General features: G+C 43.1%; 2 protein-coding genes across 2 annotated transcripts in view; both read left to right on the forward strand.

Annotated features, from left to right (window-relative positions):
• Window positions 1-544: 544 nt before the first annotated feature.
• Window positions 545-16,081, forward strand: part of LOC148028688 (putative lipoxygenase 5) — a 37,954-nt gene continuing 22,417 nt past the window's right edge. The window contains exons 1-3 of the mRNA XM_087687479.1: window positions 545-1,079; window positions 2,296-2,838; window positions 3,538-3,891. Coding sequence (XP_087543605.1) covers window positions 653-1,079; window positions 2,296-2,838; window positions 3,538-3,891 — 1,324 coding nt within the window. The 5' untranslated portion in view covers window positions 545-652. The remainder of the gene's footprint in view (window positions 1,080-2,295; window positions 2,839-3,537; window positions 3,892-16,081) is intronic.
• Window positions 9,613-10,512, forward strand: LOC148028689 (uncharacterized). The gene has a single exon (XM_087688742.1). It carries the CDS (start codon window positions 9,613-9,615, stop codon window positions 10,510-10,512), a length of 900 nt encoding a protein of 299 aa, XP_087544868.1.

Genomic DNA, 16,081 nt, shown 5'->3' on the forward strand with positions numbered 1-16,081 from the left:
ACAACAACCTGTACTGACACCCAACGAGATATAAAAAATATCACTTTTTGAAGATAACAAACTTGATTGAGAATAGCAATAGTACATGATGTTTTCCATGCTTCGTGGCACCCAATAAATAAACACACTTGGCACACTGTACTCCATTAATTTCTTTCAATTTTTTAAATATCAAGTATATTCATTGTTTCTTGAAAATCAATTAAATATTCAACAAAACGGTTAAATTTATAACATCCAAAAAAATAGAGATTTTAGGAATTAATATTTATAAAAATTTCAAGAATCGACCAAGTGGATGAATGTATCAAGGTAGTTTCCATACACCTATATCATCTTGTAGAGTTAAAAGAAAAGAGGATTCCTCTCTTTTGACCATTCGGCAGGCTGTAGCCGCGGCCCGCGAATACATGTCATACGATCAAGTTTCAACCAAATTCAATAACCACAACCACGGACAACCTTTTATGGGGCCGAAAACTTTACACCATTGACTATTGGAAAGCGTGTTTGTCAACTGAAATGGACATATTCATCACTTCTTAATTCAGTAGATGTCCGATGGATCACACCACATACCGCCTTTTTCCCGAATCTTCTCTGTCTGGGGGGTCGTCTCTTCAGTAATCTTGTCCAATAACCAGCCCTCAAGATGCTGCATCCAAGCATGCTCCACCCATCACACTCCAGCATCTGCCAGGCTGATCATCACAGGAGCCGCCGATCACTGCAACGCCTGCAGCTCCATTTGCCTGCGTCGTCGGGTCTCTGTGGCACAGATCGCCTGGGATTGACAGCAAACACCGACGTCGTCAATACAAGGCCGCCATGGATGATGAGTGTGTTAAGGAGGCGAGTGGCAGTGAGAGGCGCGGGAGGGCAGGAGAGCAGAAGCGTGGCAGCTGTGAAGGAAGGCGGAGGAAGAGGAGGGAAGAAGCGGAAGATCACGGCCATTGTGACGATAAAGAGGAAGCAGGCCCCGAATCTGCTAGAGAAGGGGCTGCAGGACATGGATGCCAGGTTCGACTGGATGGGGATGAAGGTGGTGCTGCAGCTGGTGAGCAGGGAGGCGGATTCAGGTATGTGATTTTATGTCGTCATGGGCGATCAGGATGTGCGCCTGCGGCTGACTATGACCTTGGCTTAACGATGCGTTAATTGCAGGTGTTTGTTAACAAACAAATCCGATTCCTAAAAACGTTAAGTCGAATTCCCACGTTGTGAATTACGACAACATGATGAGCTTCCATTGGGGTAGGGGGGGACTGCATGCTCCCGAGCATAAGCCCATGACGTTCGGTGAATACCGTTTGAGAAAACGAGAAAAGAGCTTTTTCTTCCACATGGGAACCTCAACTAAAATGCCATTGTCCCCAATTGCACCTAGCTAGGTATGACATGCCTCTTGAGGACGCGATGCTGAATACTGTAGGGCAAAACAAGGGAAAATAGCCCTTTTTCTCAAATGGGAGGATGTTAAAAAATTGGCAAAACAAGGGAAAATAGCCCTTTTTATCAAATGGGAGGATGTTAAAAAGTTGTGACTCATCTTTTCGTCCACAGAAAATGGCATTCTAGTGCATCTTTGTTGGCTCAATTTCCAAAAAATCGGTTGAAATTTAGTTTGTCCTTATGAAAACATGCTATTGTTTAGAATTTGTTCACACTGGGCTTGTGGTAGCGAGTCGTCGGGAATCGATCTTGGCTTAGCACCATTGACTCGGTGCAAACAGGTCGAGGGATACATGCTTGTGCTTGATCGGTTGCTATGAGTCAACTAGCAGCTATTGGTGGTCAAAAGAAAATCAAATTTTAATTACAATTAAGAAGAGGAAACATGAAAGCTTGTCTTTGAGTGCTAGGTAAATCTTATGCTCATTCAAGGTTCATTGTCCCAACCATTTTCAACTAGGAACCACTCAAAGCATATGCCTTCTTAGAACGTCCAATGGGGTTCTCATTTTGCAGCAGGCATGTGAACTCGGAAAAATGCGAGTTCATCAATAAGTTCACAACTTGAGTGTGCACCTAGGCCTAGTGGGAACAAGTTGTTTGTTAGTCATAAAACCCACAAATGATGTAGTACTTTACTAGTTCAATCCAGCCACTTCTCCGTTTTTTTTTTCACTGGATGGGGAAAAAGTGCACACTGACTTAATTTTGTTGCGGCAGTCTACCATTTTACCTTTTTTCTGTTTATTAACTTTACAACGCATTTGACCGTTATCGTTTCTTTCTTGTTTCTTTGCGGTTGGTGGGTTTAAGTTTAAAAAGCTGTGTCACGGGTGCGTGCAGGGGGGGGCAAATCCGGGAAGCGCAGCGGGGAGGCGGTGCTACGTGGCTGGGCGGAGAAGGCGCGGTACGTGGCGGACAAGGTGGAGTACACGGCGGAGTTCGAGGTGGGGCCGGACTTCGGGCTGCCGGGGGCCATAACGGTGCGGAACGGGCACTCCTACGAGTTCTACCTGGAGACGATCGCGCTGGACGGGGGGTGGCCCACGGGGCGCGTCTACTTCCCCTGCTACTCCTGGGTGCACTCCACCCTGGACGACCGCTCGCCCCGGGTGTTCTTCAGCAACCACGCCTTCCTGCCGGACGAGACCCCGCCCGGCCTCCGCGAGCTCCGGGAGAAGGAGAAGAGCCTGGCTCGCGGCGAGGGCCCCGAGGGGCGCGGCGGCGGGCTCCGCCGTCCCCACGAGCGCATCTACGACTACGCCCTCTACAACGATCTGGGCAACCCCGATGCCCACCGTAGCCTCCTCCGCCCGGCCTTCGGCGCCTCCGCTGACCTCCCCTACCCGCGCCGCCTCCGCACCGGCCGCCCGCCCACTAAAACAGGTAAATAGGAATGTAAATGTAAATTACTTTTAGTTCCTTTTTTACTGGTGCGCGTGGACTGACGTTCGCCTCTGCTGGTTAATTTCTAATAATCCTCGTCCTCGTTCTAAAAGTTGTCGGCCTTGCACGTGTCGCCGCTGTAACTGAACAACGACACATGAATCTTGTGTTCTGCTGGACTTTACTCTAGGGCGTGTTGATCTTTCAATAATCAAATATCTCACTCTCTCTATCTCGGTTGTGACTAGTGTTCCTTTTGATATCATACTTGGGACGTGTGGATCGATTGCGTCCCCAAGTATTAATCGATTGTGGATTTGACACTTCTCTCTGTCTCTGTGTCTTTCTATCTCTAATATTCTCTATGTGACTCCTTATGTTCCGCTTGATATTATACTAGGGTGTGTGGAATCTGTGGATCTACGATCCTAGTTAAATAATAAATAATTAAATAAACGTCTCTTTTTTTTCTTGTGTTCCAACTTCCGCTTGATATTATACTCGGGACGTGTTGATCGGTCATGCAGTTGGATAATTAAAGCATCCCAATCCCAAACCACACCCGCGCCCCCCCCCCCCCCCCCCCCCCGCCGGAAAATGAAAAAAACGCCAAAAAGAAAAACACATGCAGAGCGTGTGTGTGTCTCTCCACTGTCTATCTTTGAATCGCGATACATTCTCTTTGATTTGTTGTTGCAGACCGTCGATTGGAGAGCGTGCTGGGAAGGGGGGTGAACTACTATGTGCCTCGAGACGAGACCTTCGAGGATCTGAAGCAGGAGTATTACGTGGCTGGCACCATCAAGCTGTTTGTGCACGAATTGCTGCCAGAGCTGGAGAGGAGGTGGAGCAAGGCCTGCGAATTCAGCTGCTTCACCGACATCGACCACCTCTACAAAGATGGGACCGTCCTGCAGGACTTCGATATCGTCACGCGCACCGTCAATTTTTTCTCCAACTTGGGCCTTGATCGAGTTGGCCTCCTCCCCAGGTTCTTCAGGCGCATGGAGAACTCTATCAGCCTTCAATACACCAAACCCCACCTCCTCTCAAGTACGTTACAACAGTCTTAAGATCAAGCTGCACCATTGACAAATGCAAGTACGTTACAACAGTCTTAAGATCAAGTTGCACCATTGACAAATGCACTGTATTGAAAACTTCTTAGTGACATGAACTAGTGGAAGTTAGAACTTGGGATCATGAAACGCATATCATCAATTTCTTAGATATAGAAGTGAGGACTGCATTAAAGATGGATTACCAATTAACATTGGCACAAAAATTAGGGTGCCTTTCACCTCAAATAGAAGTTATTATCTGCCTTCCTTAAGGAAAACATCTTACATGTAAAGGGCAAGAACACGCCTTTCGAGGGGTGTTAGGTTTGAAATTTACCTTAGATTTTTATTGGACGTTCATCTTTTCAATACAAAAACTTTATGACCCTAATCACATGCAAACAACTCAAACTGAGTGTTTCAACTTTATGAGCAAGGCTTTAGAGCTGCCTTTGACTCGAGCGACAAAACCTCTAAGATCCAACGAGAAATCCTATCCAACATGCAGCCACATTGATAACAACCTAAGATGAAGATTTTAAAACCAACTTTTGACTTGTGTTCTAGATAGTTCGCAAAACAAGTCCATTGATGACATTCCAAGTCTTTATAAACATGGGGTGTATCTTGCCCTTCTAGCCTAGTAAAGTTGTCTTCCAAGTTACATGATCATGCAGGCCACCTTTAGAGATCCACCTTTGTACTTTATTCTAGAGGGCTCTAAGGTACTTGCATTCCTAGAAAAAGGCGATAAACAGATTCTGAGTCAATATGGCAAAACGAATAGATTGTTGGAATTAGGGCCCACTTAGCAAATTCTCTCTTAAAGACAACTTAACCATCAAAATGTGCCCTGCTCTAAAGTTAATCTAGGGAAGGTGGTTGCCTTAAAAACTTGCTATTGAAGTACATGATCATGCAGGTCACCTTTAGAGATCCACCTTTGTATTCTATTCTAGAGGGCTCTAACGTACTTGCATTCCTAGAAAAAGGTGACAAATTGATTTTGAGTCAATATGACAAAACTAATAGATTGTTGGAATTAGGGCCCACTTAGCGAATTCTCTCTTAAAGACAACTTAACCATCAAAATGTGCCCTACTTTAAAGTTAACCTTGGGAAGGTGGTTGCTTGATAGACCTTAAAATCTTGCTATTGAAGTACCTTAACAGCCAAGCGATGATCATACTCCTTAGGTTTAAAAATCTAGTAATGATTCCTTGACTTCAAGCTCGGTTGGTACTTGAAGGGAAGTGTACCTTGGGTTGACCAAAAGCTTGGTTTATTGGGGGCTTCAAGCCTAGGGGAAGTAGGCCAAGTAGGCTTCCTCCTAAGCTCCACTTATTGAGCCACTTAAATTAGGTTTTGCATTAATCTAAACTGTGGTGCACTAATCCCTATTTACTTCTCCTTAAATGCAAGGGTATTCTCCCATGTGTATCGAGATTCAAGCCTCAAGTGTCGCCCAGATGGCCACATATATTTGCACACATGCCAATGCCTAGTGGGCCATCCACCTCTATTGGGCAACTCCACCTTTATTTGGGCTGGTGCCATGAATCATCGTGCCAAGCACCTTTCTACCACATGTAGCCTTGGGCACTACATTTGCCTTCCCACAACAATACTCTCGTGTGACACCTCGTAGTTCTTTCCATCCGTGTGCAATGACCAAAAATGTTTAGCGACAAGACTTGTTTTAGTGGGTGAAACTTCACCACTTGGTCCAATAATAAGCAAAAGAAGGCAGTTGACCACCATAGAGCTTGGACATTTGCGAAGGGTAATTAGACCTTGGTCTGCTTTGAAAAGGCCAGGTTATTGAAAATAAAGGGTAAAGAGTGTCTTTTCCCTAAGCTCAACATGAGATAGTATGTGCCTTTAAGGATCGGTAATGTGGGGATTGAGCCAGTGACATTAGGGTTTGCACTCGGGCATAATTATGGTGGGTTAATCCATAACTTAGTCCGACTTTCTTAAAATAGCCCGAAAAAGCAATTAATGCAAAGTTCAAACTTTCCAAAAATAAATGGCTTTATTTGTGACAGTAGGATAGATGCCCCAAAATCCTCTATAAATAGGAGTCTTATGTTTGTGTATCCTCAATCCCTCATTCGAGCTAGTCACAAATTTAGTTCTCTCATCACCCACTGCTGCCCACACCCCTTCCAAAGGACATTGTCGGTTTATAAGTAGGAGACTTGTGTTTGTATGAGTGCTGTCCTGATATCAGAGAGTCACATCAGCCAGGCGACTTGTTCTACTGCAGTTACAGCTGTGTTTGCTGCTCCAAACTGCTGCCGAACTGATCTATGGAGACGTCTAGCTCGTCAACCTGATCTGAACACTCGAGACTGCTGCATTCTCACTTCCAGCAAGCTGCCTTACTGTCTAGCACATTGTACATTAGATTCTGTCCTGTGTTGTACACCCCTTCCAGAGGACATTGTTGGTTTATAAGGTTTGTATGAGTGCTATCCTGATGTCAGAGAGTCATCATCAGCTAGGCGACTTGTTCTACTGCAGTTACAGCTGTGTTTGCTGCTCCAAACTGCTGCCGAACTGATCTATGGAGACGTCTAGCTCGTCAACCTGATCTGAACACTCCAAACTACTGCATTCTCACTTCCAGCAAGCTGCCTTACTGTCTAGCACATTGTACATTACATTCTGTCCTGTGTTTTGCTGCTGCAGGTTGCCCAACATCAAAGGCGCACTTTCCAACTGTTATCTTGTTTAGGTGCATTTGATTAGCTGCCATCATTCTTGTTGCAATATCAGTGAGAGCAAGAGAGAGAGTGCACAAGAGGGGGAGAGAGAGCTCAAGTACAAGAAGAAGATCTTGCTTAATGAGTTGTTCACAAGTACAACTGGTATACTCTCCTCTACATTGAGAGACAATCCTTTGAGCGATTCTCCCTATAGGTGGCCTTTGCACTTACTATTTTTCTTTTCATGCAACTCCAAAGTCAACTGAAGAGTTGCTATTGGGGTAGAAAACTTCTTTAACTTAAAGATAGAGGCAGCTCGATGGGAACCTCCCATCGACTAGCTATCCCTACTCGTAGCCAAAGTATTATCAAAATTATTTACATACTTGTAGACATACTGGATTGAGTGTAGCAGATTACAAAGAGCCTCATTTTGATAGTTCAACGATAATCCAAAAACATATCGCATATAGAGCAATGCTTGAGGATCGTCCAAGGCCTTTGTTTTATACAACAAATCTTTGAACTCTTGTGAATATGCATCCACGCTCTTCTTTCTTATGTCTAGCGCAAGTAATTTTCAAAAATTTTCCGATCATCAATCATGAAATGTTTCCAAAAAACAAATTGAAAATCATTCTATGTCTCCAGCTTGGGACATAGTCCCGTCCACCAAGCATATGCCCTCCCCTATAACATGGGTTGTATATGCTTGATATATAAGCACCATCGAACTAATACAAATCAAAATATGCCGCCCATTCGGCTAGCCGTGAATCGATGTTCGACTCATCATGTTTCTTCTTTTCTTCTTTAAAGGGATTAGATTGCACAAATGGAATATGGGGAGGTTCATAGCTCGACCAATTGTCGTTGCATGTCCTTGACTTCAGCTTGAAGAATCACCACAGGCGACAAATCTCCATCAGATTTAAAGAAAGAGGATGCCTCAAGATGCTACCCGTATGTGTGTTTGGATTCGAGAGAAGTCGAATGGACATCCTCCATGTGTTTGGTGGGAACACCTGCATTGAATGGAGATATGACGAAGGAAGTCGTAAGGGTAAGAGAGAATGTATAAGCTAAGAGAAACTACATCTTTACTAAATGCTTTTCTTGAGGACTCCCTCAGTAGCATGTATACGAGATGTGGCTAAATAGCAAATGATACAGGGCATTTGATGAAATGCTATAACTTGGAACTCATGAGGGCCAAAAACGCTTCAAAAAATGCACTTGTAAGAAAATGATTAAGTTGCTAATTAGTTGAGATTTTGAAAGAACGAAGAGAGCATACAAGAATATGTGCTAATCAAAATTGAGAGAGAGAAGGAGACTAAGAAGAATAGGACTATAAACAACGTGCATTTAATGCAAATTTATTTCACTTTTTTTATTGGGAAAAGTGTCACAAGACTGTGACAACTATTACCTTTTTGTTGATTTCTTTATTACATATTTTATTTGGTTTTTCTTTTTGAAAGGATCCCTCTTGAAATCTAAACGCCTGAGTTGCATGGCCAGTTTGTGAAATAGACAGGAATGTCTAGTGAGTCAAGACTGGACAGTTAAGGTCCAGTATAAGTCTGGAAGAGACTGATGGCATTGTAGATTGATAAGCCTGGAAGAGACTTGTGAAAGTGTATATGGACAAGTGTGTTGAAGAACTAGCCTAGAAGAGACTAGTTCAAAGTGAAGATGGACAAATCTTCAAGAGATTAGTCCATGTGGGGTCATCGGTGGAAATTCACTTTCAGTTGAGCTACATTACAGATTTGGATGTAGCCATAGTCTGCAAAGATGGTCAGAAGACTAGTGGGGATGCAATGGTAGCAACTCCTAAAATTTAGGGAGTTACTATTTTTGGACCCCAGAATCTGTTCGCGTCATTATCTTCGTTTTTGTACGAGGATTAATCCTCTGGTCTGTGCCAAAGTCAAATTTTGAACCGAGGATGGAGAATTTTAGACCAAAAGGTTTAAACAGGAAAATTGTTACATGTATGCCATGTGTCACAATTTGGGCATAAATTCCCAAAAGCGAGAGAGAGGCCAGCACAAAAACGAGTTTCAATGCATGGGGGGCTCATTTTTTTGAAAGGGAGATGGATTGCTGCAGATGGAGAGCTCTTGAGAGCTGGTCTACCTTGTCTATGATGCACAGAGGCTTGAGCTTGCTTCCTACTCTCTCTCTCTCTCTCTCTCTCTCTCTCTCCCTGACAGTATGGTTATGCTGCAGAATCAAGGGCCTTTCTTTTGATTCAGGTACAGCTGTGTGGAATATGTTGTTTTTGCATGAGGCAAGAGCCTCTTTTCTCCAGGAACAGGAGTAGTTGTTTGCTGCCCACAAGCAGGAACAAGTGAGGGTGGTAACCTCACCAAGCGTCTAAAACAGCATTAAATCAGTTCTGATTTTGGATTGTTCAGAGGTTATTTCAGAGCCCAATTGATGTCAGAATTACGACTTCTTCTATGGATGAAGACATTTTCAAGACTCAGTTAGTTGCTGCTGTGAGTATGTTTACTCAAGTGATGCAGAATCCAAGGTTTTTGGCATTTTTGCAGCCATCTACAAAGATTTTGGATCCAGTAGAGGTCCAGGATAAGGGTAAGCATGCTGCAGATTCAGTGGAAACACCAAGGCAGCTTGCGGAGTCAATGGAGACTCCAAGATTGGTTTCGACTATCCAGGAACAGGTGACGGAAACGCTAGTTACACAGGCATTGCCAGTTCAGCCTGCCACTTTACAGCAGCCAAATGTTGGTTTAAATGGACAGGGAAACAGTTTTCAGGCTTTACCATAGGTTTTCCCACCGACTTCTGTACATCCTGGGTACTTTGTAGGTGGATCTGTATTTCAGAGTATGGCTGGTTATGTGCCTGGAAACTAGATTTATATACCAGGAACAGTGTTTGGGGGTACACAGGGTTTTATGCCAAACCCCATGTATGGCAATATAGGCATGCAGCCTGGATTTCAGGGAGTTCAGGGCAGTTTTGGCATGCCACAGGGCACTTTTGGTACGGCTGGTTATCAAAATCAGCAAGCAAGTATTGTGTCTACAAGCCCTGTAGTCAGTGGTCCGGCAACTTCCATGCCATCTGTTAGTGTTCCTGAATTACAGGCAAATCCTATGGATCCTTTGATGGCTCATGAGAAGCCAAAGCCATATAAGGAAGGTGGTGCAGCCGTACAGTTTGACATCTTTCGAGGATTTGAAGATAGGACTAAGGCTCTTTCTTTCTTACAGCAGTTTGATGCCGCATTTGCAGGAGGGAACTTTACAGAGCCTTCTAAGGTCCGAAAAGTTGCCACTTTTCTTAAAGACAATGCTAGTCAGTGGTGGAGTACACTGTTGATGCAAGGACAGGCTCCTGCCACTTGGACTTACTTTAAGCAAGTATTTGCTTCTGCTTGGTTGACCAATGAATTTGAGATTGATGTTATGTTAGCTTGGCACAATTTGGATGCATCTAAATGTAAGGATCTGGAAGACTATAATAAGAAGTTTTGGAAGGCTTTGCTTCTAGTCACTTCTTACAGGGTTGTGCCATTGACCGAGCAGATAGAGAAATATTGCTGTGGGCTGCCCAAGGAACTCCGGAATTATTGTACAAAGACAAAGGTCACCACTTTGACTCAGTTAATTGAGAATGCTACCACAGGAAATGCATTATTGTTGGGACAGTCAAGTGGTTTTGGGAGCAGCATTAAACAGGACAAATCTGAAAAATTTTCAGCAAAGAAGCCATTTGGTAAACAGGTTTCTCAGATTTCTCAAAGCACACGTAAATCTTGGCAGTTCAAGAAGAAGCCAGCCAAGTTCTGTGGACAGCAGCCAAAGGACCAGAAGAAACCTTTTGTGCGCAAGTCTCTTGAAGAGAGAGGCTTTAATGGCTGAGAGGAAGTGCTTTATCTGTGAGCAGACTGGTCATATTGCGTCTAATTGTCCGGACAAGAATAAGAGATCAGCTGATGATGATAAAGAGGACAGGAAAGGAAAGAAGCCCAAATCTTCAGCAGGTTTAGTGCCAGATATGTTGGGCGACAAGCCACACTCGGATGCTAATGAGCTTTGCAGAGCTTGGGGTAAAGTTAGGGATCAACATATACTTATTTTCTTTGATCCTGGAGCTAAGGTAAACTTTATCTCACCAGAGTTGGCTTCTACTTTGGGCATCAGAGCAGATGAGATGGGCTACACAGCAGAGGCACGGTTGGCATGTCCTAGCCACTCAAAGTCTGTGACACCCATTCTTGGAAAGCTGCGTCTTAATATACAGTCTTATGTTGATGCAGAAGAATTTTATATCATGCCACTTGAAGGCTGTGATGTCTTGTTGGGAATGCCATGGATGTTCAGAAAGCATGGTGTGTTGGATGCCTTTAACAAGACACTGACTTTGGAACATAGGGGAAAGACTCATGTGCTTGATGTGAAGCTTAAAGGAGAGTCTATACCTGTTGTATCGGCTCTGCCATTACATCTGTAATAAAGAATCATCTTTCTGCGTACTTGATTTTTGCACGTGATGTCAAGGATAATGATGAGTCAAATTTATCTATGTTAGATAGAGACAGGTCTGCTTTCTTGTCTCAGTTCAGTGATTGTTTTTCTGACTCATTACCATCACAGTTGCCACCAGAAAGGTCTGAGGATCATGCGATAGATTTGGTGCCAGGCAATAGCCCACCAAATAGACCTCCGTATAGGGTTAGTGCAGCCCAACAGAAAGAGATATTGAGCCAGGTGAATGAGCTGTTGGAAAAAGGGCTGATTCAGCCAAGCTCATCTCCCTTTTGTTCACTAGTGCTCTTAGTGCAGAAGAAGGATGGCTCTTGGCGCATGTGCATAGATTATCGAGCGTTGAACAAGAGTACCATGAAGAACAGGTTTCCCATTTCAAGAATTGACGACATCCTTGACCGTTTGGAAGGAGCGTCAATTTTCAGCAGGATAGATTTGAAGAGTGGATACCACTAGATCAGGATTAAGCGAGAGGATGTGCATAAGACTGCATTTAGGACCACGTTTGGTCTTTATGAGTTCTTGGTAATGCCATTTGGACTTCCTAATGCTCCTGCTACGTTTAATCGAATGATGGACAAGATTTTTCGTCCATACAGGCAGTTTGTTGGTACATTCTTTGATGACATGATTGTCTTTTCAAAGAATGAACAGGAGCATAGAGAACACTTGAAAGCAGTCTTTGATGAGCTTCGCAGTAATAGGTTGCTTATCAATGGCAAGAAGAGTAAGTTCTTCTTGGAAGAAATCCAGTTTTTGGGGCACATAGTGTCAAAGGATGGTGTCCGAATGGATCCTGCTAAGGTTGAAGCAATTAGAACATGGCCAAATCTGAAGACTGTCCATGATGTTAGAAGCTTCTTGGGTTTGTGTTCTTACTACAGGAGGTTCATTCGCAATTTTGCAAAGATTGCTTCACCTTTACATGCTTTACAGAAGAAAGGAGTCTCTTTCCAGTGGACACAGAAAGAGATTTCTGCTTTAATCTTCTTAAAGAAAAGATGACTTTTAGTCCAGTGATCACTCTGCCAGATCTTAGGAAGTCATTTGTTGTCCAATGTGATGCCTGTGGCAATAGCATTGGTGCAGTGTTAATGCAAGATGGCCGGGTAGTGGCTTATGAAAGCAGAATCTTGCGAGGGCCAGAGAAGACTATGCAGGTCTTTGAGAAAGAATTGCTGGCTGTGATTCATGCGCTTTCTTGTTGGAAACACTACCTACTTGGGGCAGATTTTGTTGTCCAGACAGATCATCAGACATTGCGTTATTTCTTAACTCAGACTAAGCTGTCAGAAAAGCATATGCGTTGGGCAAACTTTTTGTCAATGTTCCATTTTCAGATTGTGCATGTGGAAGGCAAAAAGAATGTTGTAGCTGATGCTTTGTCAAGGAAGCCACAAATTTCAGTTGTGTCAATTCCTTATCATCATGAGCTTGATGATATGAAGGAACAATATGCTGATGATGAAGATTTTGCAAGGATCTTTGATCAGCTTGTCAATGGACAACATCATGAGCATTATCTTCTCAAGGATGGTTTCATGTTGATGCATGGTAGACTATGTGTGACTATGCCATTGAGATGGAAAGTTATGACAGAGAGTCACTCTCCACCGCATGCAGGGCATCGTGGTATTGATGCTACAGTCAAAGCAGTAGAGACATTCTTTTGTTGGCCTACTTTGAGAAGAGATGTGGATGCTTTTGTGCGGCAGTGTTTGATTTGCCAGAAGGTCAAGTTTGACAGGCAAAAAGCACCAGGGCTTTTACAGCCATTGCCTATTCCGGATAAACCATGGGAAAGCATAGCTATGGATTTTATCTTTGATCTTCCAAGGACACAGACAGGAAATGATGGGATATGGACTATTATTTGCAGGTTTAGCAAACAGGCTCATTTCATTCCTGTCAGGAAGTAGATAAAACCAGATGAGATGGCACGTTTGTTTATGTACAATGTCTTCAAGTATCATGGTATGCCACAGTCTATTGTCAGTGACCGTGATCCACGGATGACAAGTCTATTCTGGAGAGGCATATTTGAGAACATGGGCACAACGCTTAAGTTCTCATCGTCATTTCATCCACAGACTGATGGACAGTCAGAAGAGGCAAATTCTACTGTCTTGGATCTGCTTAAGTGCTATGTGTCAGAGCACAAGTCAAAGTGGGAGCAGTATTTGCCTTTGGTCGAGTATGCATACAATAATACTGTGCATTCATCAACAGGCAAAGCCCCTTTTGAAATTGTTGAAGGTGGTAAAAAGGTTCCTCCCATTTTGCATACAAAGGATAAGATCTTTCAGGCAGATTAGTATGTGTAGAGTATGGGTGAAATGTATCAGAAAGTTAAGCATGCCCTTGAAAGGACTCAGGCAAAGCAAAAGAAAGCTGCTAATCATCACCGTCGTGAATTGAGATTTTCACTTGGTGATTGGGTATTGTTGCAGTTTGAAAAGGCACGCTCAAAGAAGCGGAAAGGCAAGGAAAGTCTTTTCACTAAGCTTAGTGTGTGATACTATGGGCCTTTTCAAGTAACAGAGAAGATTAGTGATGTCAGTTATAGGCTGAAATTGCCTGACAATTGGAAGATTCATAATGCTTTCCATGTAAGTCTTCTTAGACCCTATGTGGGTGATGTGCCAGAAGATATGTCAGCTGAGGAACAGCCCGAAGTTGAGGAACTTGATGAAATTCTTGTTCCAGAACAGGTATTGGCACACAAGGAAAGGAAAGTGAAAGGCAAAGTTGCTAGAAGGTATTTGGTTAAGTTCAAGAACTATCCAGCTATAGATGCTAAGTGGATGGATGAAGGTGAACTTGCAGAGTCACCTAATGTGTTGGAACTTTATCTTGAAGCATTTCGCTTGCAACCTACCTTGACCCCTTGTATCTCTAAGCTGAAATAGATTGTCAAAGTGACAATTGCTTAAGAAAGAAATTATGTATAGAAACAGATTTTGTACAGGTTAACACTTTTTGTGTCCATATTGTTTTCTCGGTGCTAAAGAAGTAAGTATTGCTTGCAAGAATACAGTTTTTACTTCTATTGAATTGAATACATGTTGTAACAACGGTTACTCGATCGGGCATGTATTCTATGAATTGACTCAGTGGGGATATCATTTTGATGTACCGGCCAATAGATCTCTAGTCAAGGTGATGTGGAGTCATCAAATGAGAATCTGCCACTATGGGGATATCATTGTGGTGTACCAGCCACTATATCTGGAAACAGTGATGTGGAGTCACATGATGATAGTTTGCCATGTTTTACAGTTAGAATATACATGTGTTAACAGTGTGTTAGAACATACATGTGTTAACAGTGTGTTCAGTTCACAATGTTGATTGATAGCATGTATGTGTTATACATGTGCTGCCAAGTGTAAGTTCATTGGGTTAGCTGAAAGCATGTATGATGTTCATGCAAACGAGGACGTTTGCGATTTCGAGAGGGAGGTATGTCACAAGACTGTGACAACTATTACCTTTTTGTTGGTTTCTTTATTACATATTTTATTTGGTTTTCCTTTTTGGAAGGATCACTCTTGAAATCTAAACGCCTGAGTTGCATGGCCAGTTTGTGAAACAGACAGGAATGTCTAGTGAGTCAAGACTGGACAGTTAAGGTCCAGTATAAGTCTGGAAGAGACTGATGGCACTGTAGATTGACAAGCCTGGAAGAGACGTGTGAAAGTGCATATGGAGAAGTGTGTTGAAGAACTAGACTAGAAGAGACTAGTTCAAAGTGAAGATGGACAAATCTTGAAGAGATTAGTCCATGTGGGGTCATCAATGGAAATTCACTTTCAGTTGAGCTACATTACAATTTGGATGTAGCCATAGTCTGCAAAGATGGTTAGAAGACTAGTGGGGATGCAATGGAAGCAACTCCTAAAATTTAGGGAGTTACTATTTTTGGACCCCAGAATCTGTTCGCGTCATTATCTTCGTTTTTGTACGAGGATTAATTCTCTGGTCTGTGCCGAGGTCAAATTTTGAACCGAGGATGGAGAATTTTAGACCGAAAGGTTTAAACAGCAAAATTGTTACTTGTATGCCATGTGTCACAATTTGGGCATAAATTCCCAAAAGAGAGAGAGAGGCCAGCACAAAAACGAGTTTCAATGCATGGGGGGCTCATTTTTGTGAAAGGGAGATGGATTGCTGCAGATGGAGAGCTCTTGAGAGCTGGTCTACCTTGTCTATGATGCACAGAGGCTTGAGCTTGCTTCCTACTCTCTCTCTCTCTCTCTCTCTCTCTCTCCTTGACAGTATGGTTATGCTGCAGAATCAAGGGCCTTTCTTCTAATTCAGGTACAGCTGTGTGGAATATGCTGTTTTTGCATGAGGCAAGAGCCTCTTTTCTCTAGGAACAGGAGTAGTTGTTTGCTACCCACAAGCAGGAACAGGTGAGGGTGGTAACCTCATCAAGCAAGTGTCTGAAACAGTATTAAATCAGTTCTGATTCTGGACTGTTCAGAGGTTATTTCAGAGCCCAATTGATGTCAGAATCAAGGGGCACTTGGCCCAGATGATGCAGGACAGTGCAGGGAACAATATGAGCTGAAAACAGGTGTCAGAACAGGTCTGAACCAGTAATTACAGTGGGCTGAACTATACAGGGAACAGTAAGAGTTGTAAACAGGTTTCAGAACAGGTCTGAATCAGTAAATACAGCAGGCTGAAATGGTCAATTCTGCACTCCAACCAGAAGATTCAGACTTGGGCAGAGTTTCCCCTCGTGGTCAACTTGATTTGGGTCAATAATTGTACTATTATGCTGTCAAATTTCACCCAGAATAGGTGAAAGACAGCCCATTATACTTTCTCTCTTTCTAAAGATAAATAAATACCGCAAGGGGCGCCTAACTTAGGGGCCAAAAGGGTGTATGTGTGGCAACAAGAGCATTTTAGCTTCCTTTTTTTCTTCTTGATT

Source organism: Lygodium microphyllum, chromosome 11 (assembly GCF_053477565.2).
Source record: "Lygodium microphyllum isolate KBCC chromosome 11, Lygodium_microphyllum_v1.1.10, whole genome shotgun sequence".
NCBI lineage: Eukaryota > Viridiplantae > Streptophyta > Polypodiopsida > Schizaeales > Lygodiaceae > Lygodium > Lygodium microphyllum.

What these genes read in the sequence shown, in the direction of transcription:
- LOC148028689 (XM_087688742.1), top strand. Translation starts at nt 9,613, where the DNA reads ATGCCACAGGGCACTTTTGGTACGGCTGGTTATCAAAATCAGCAAGCA.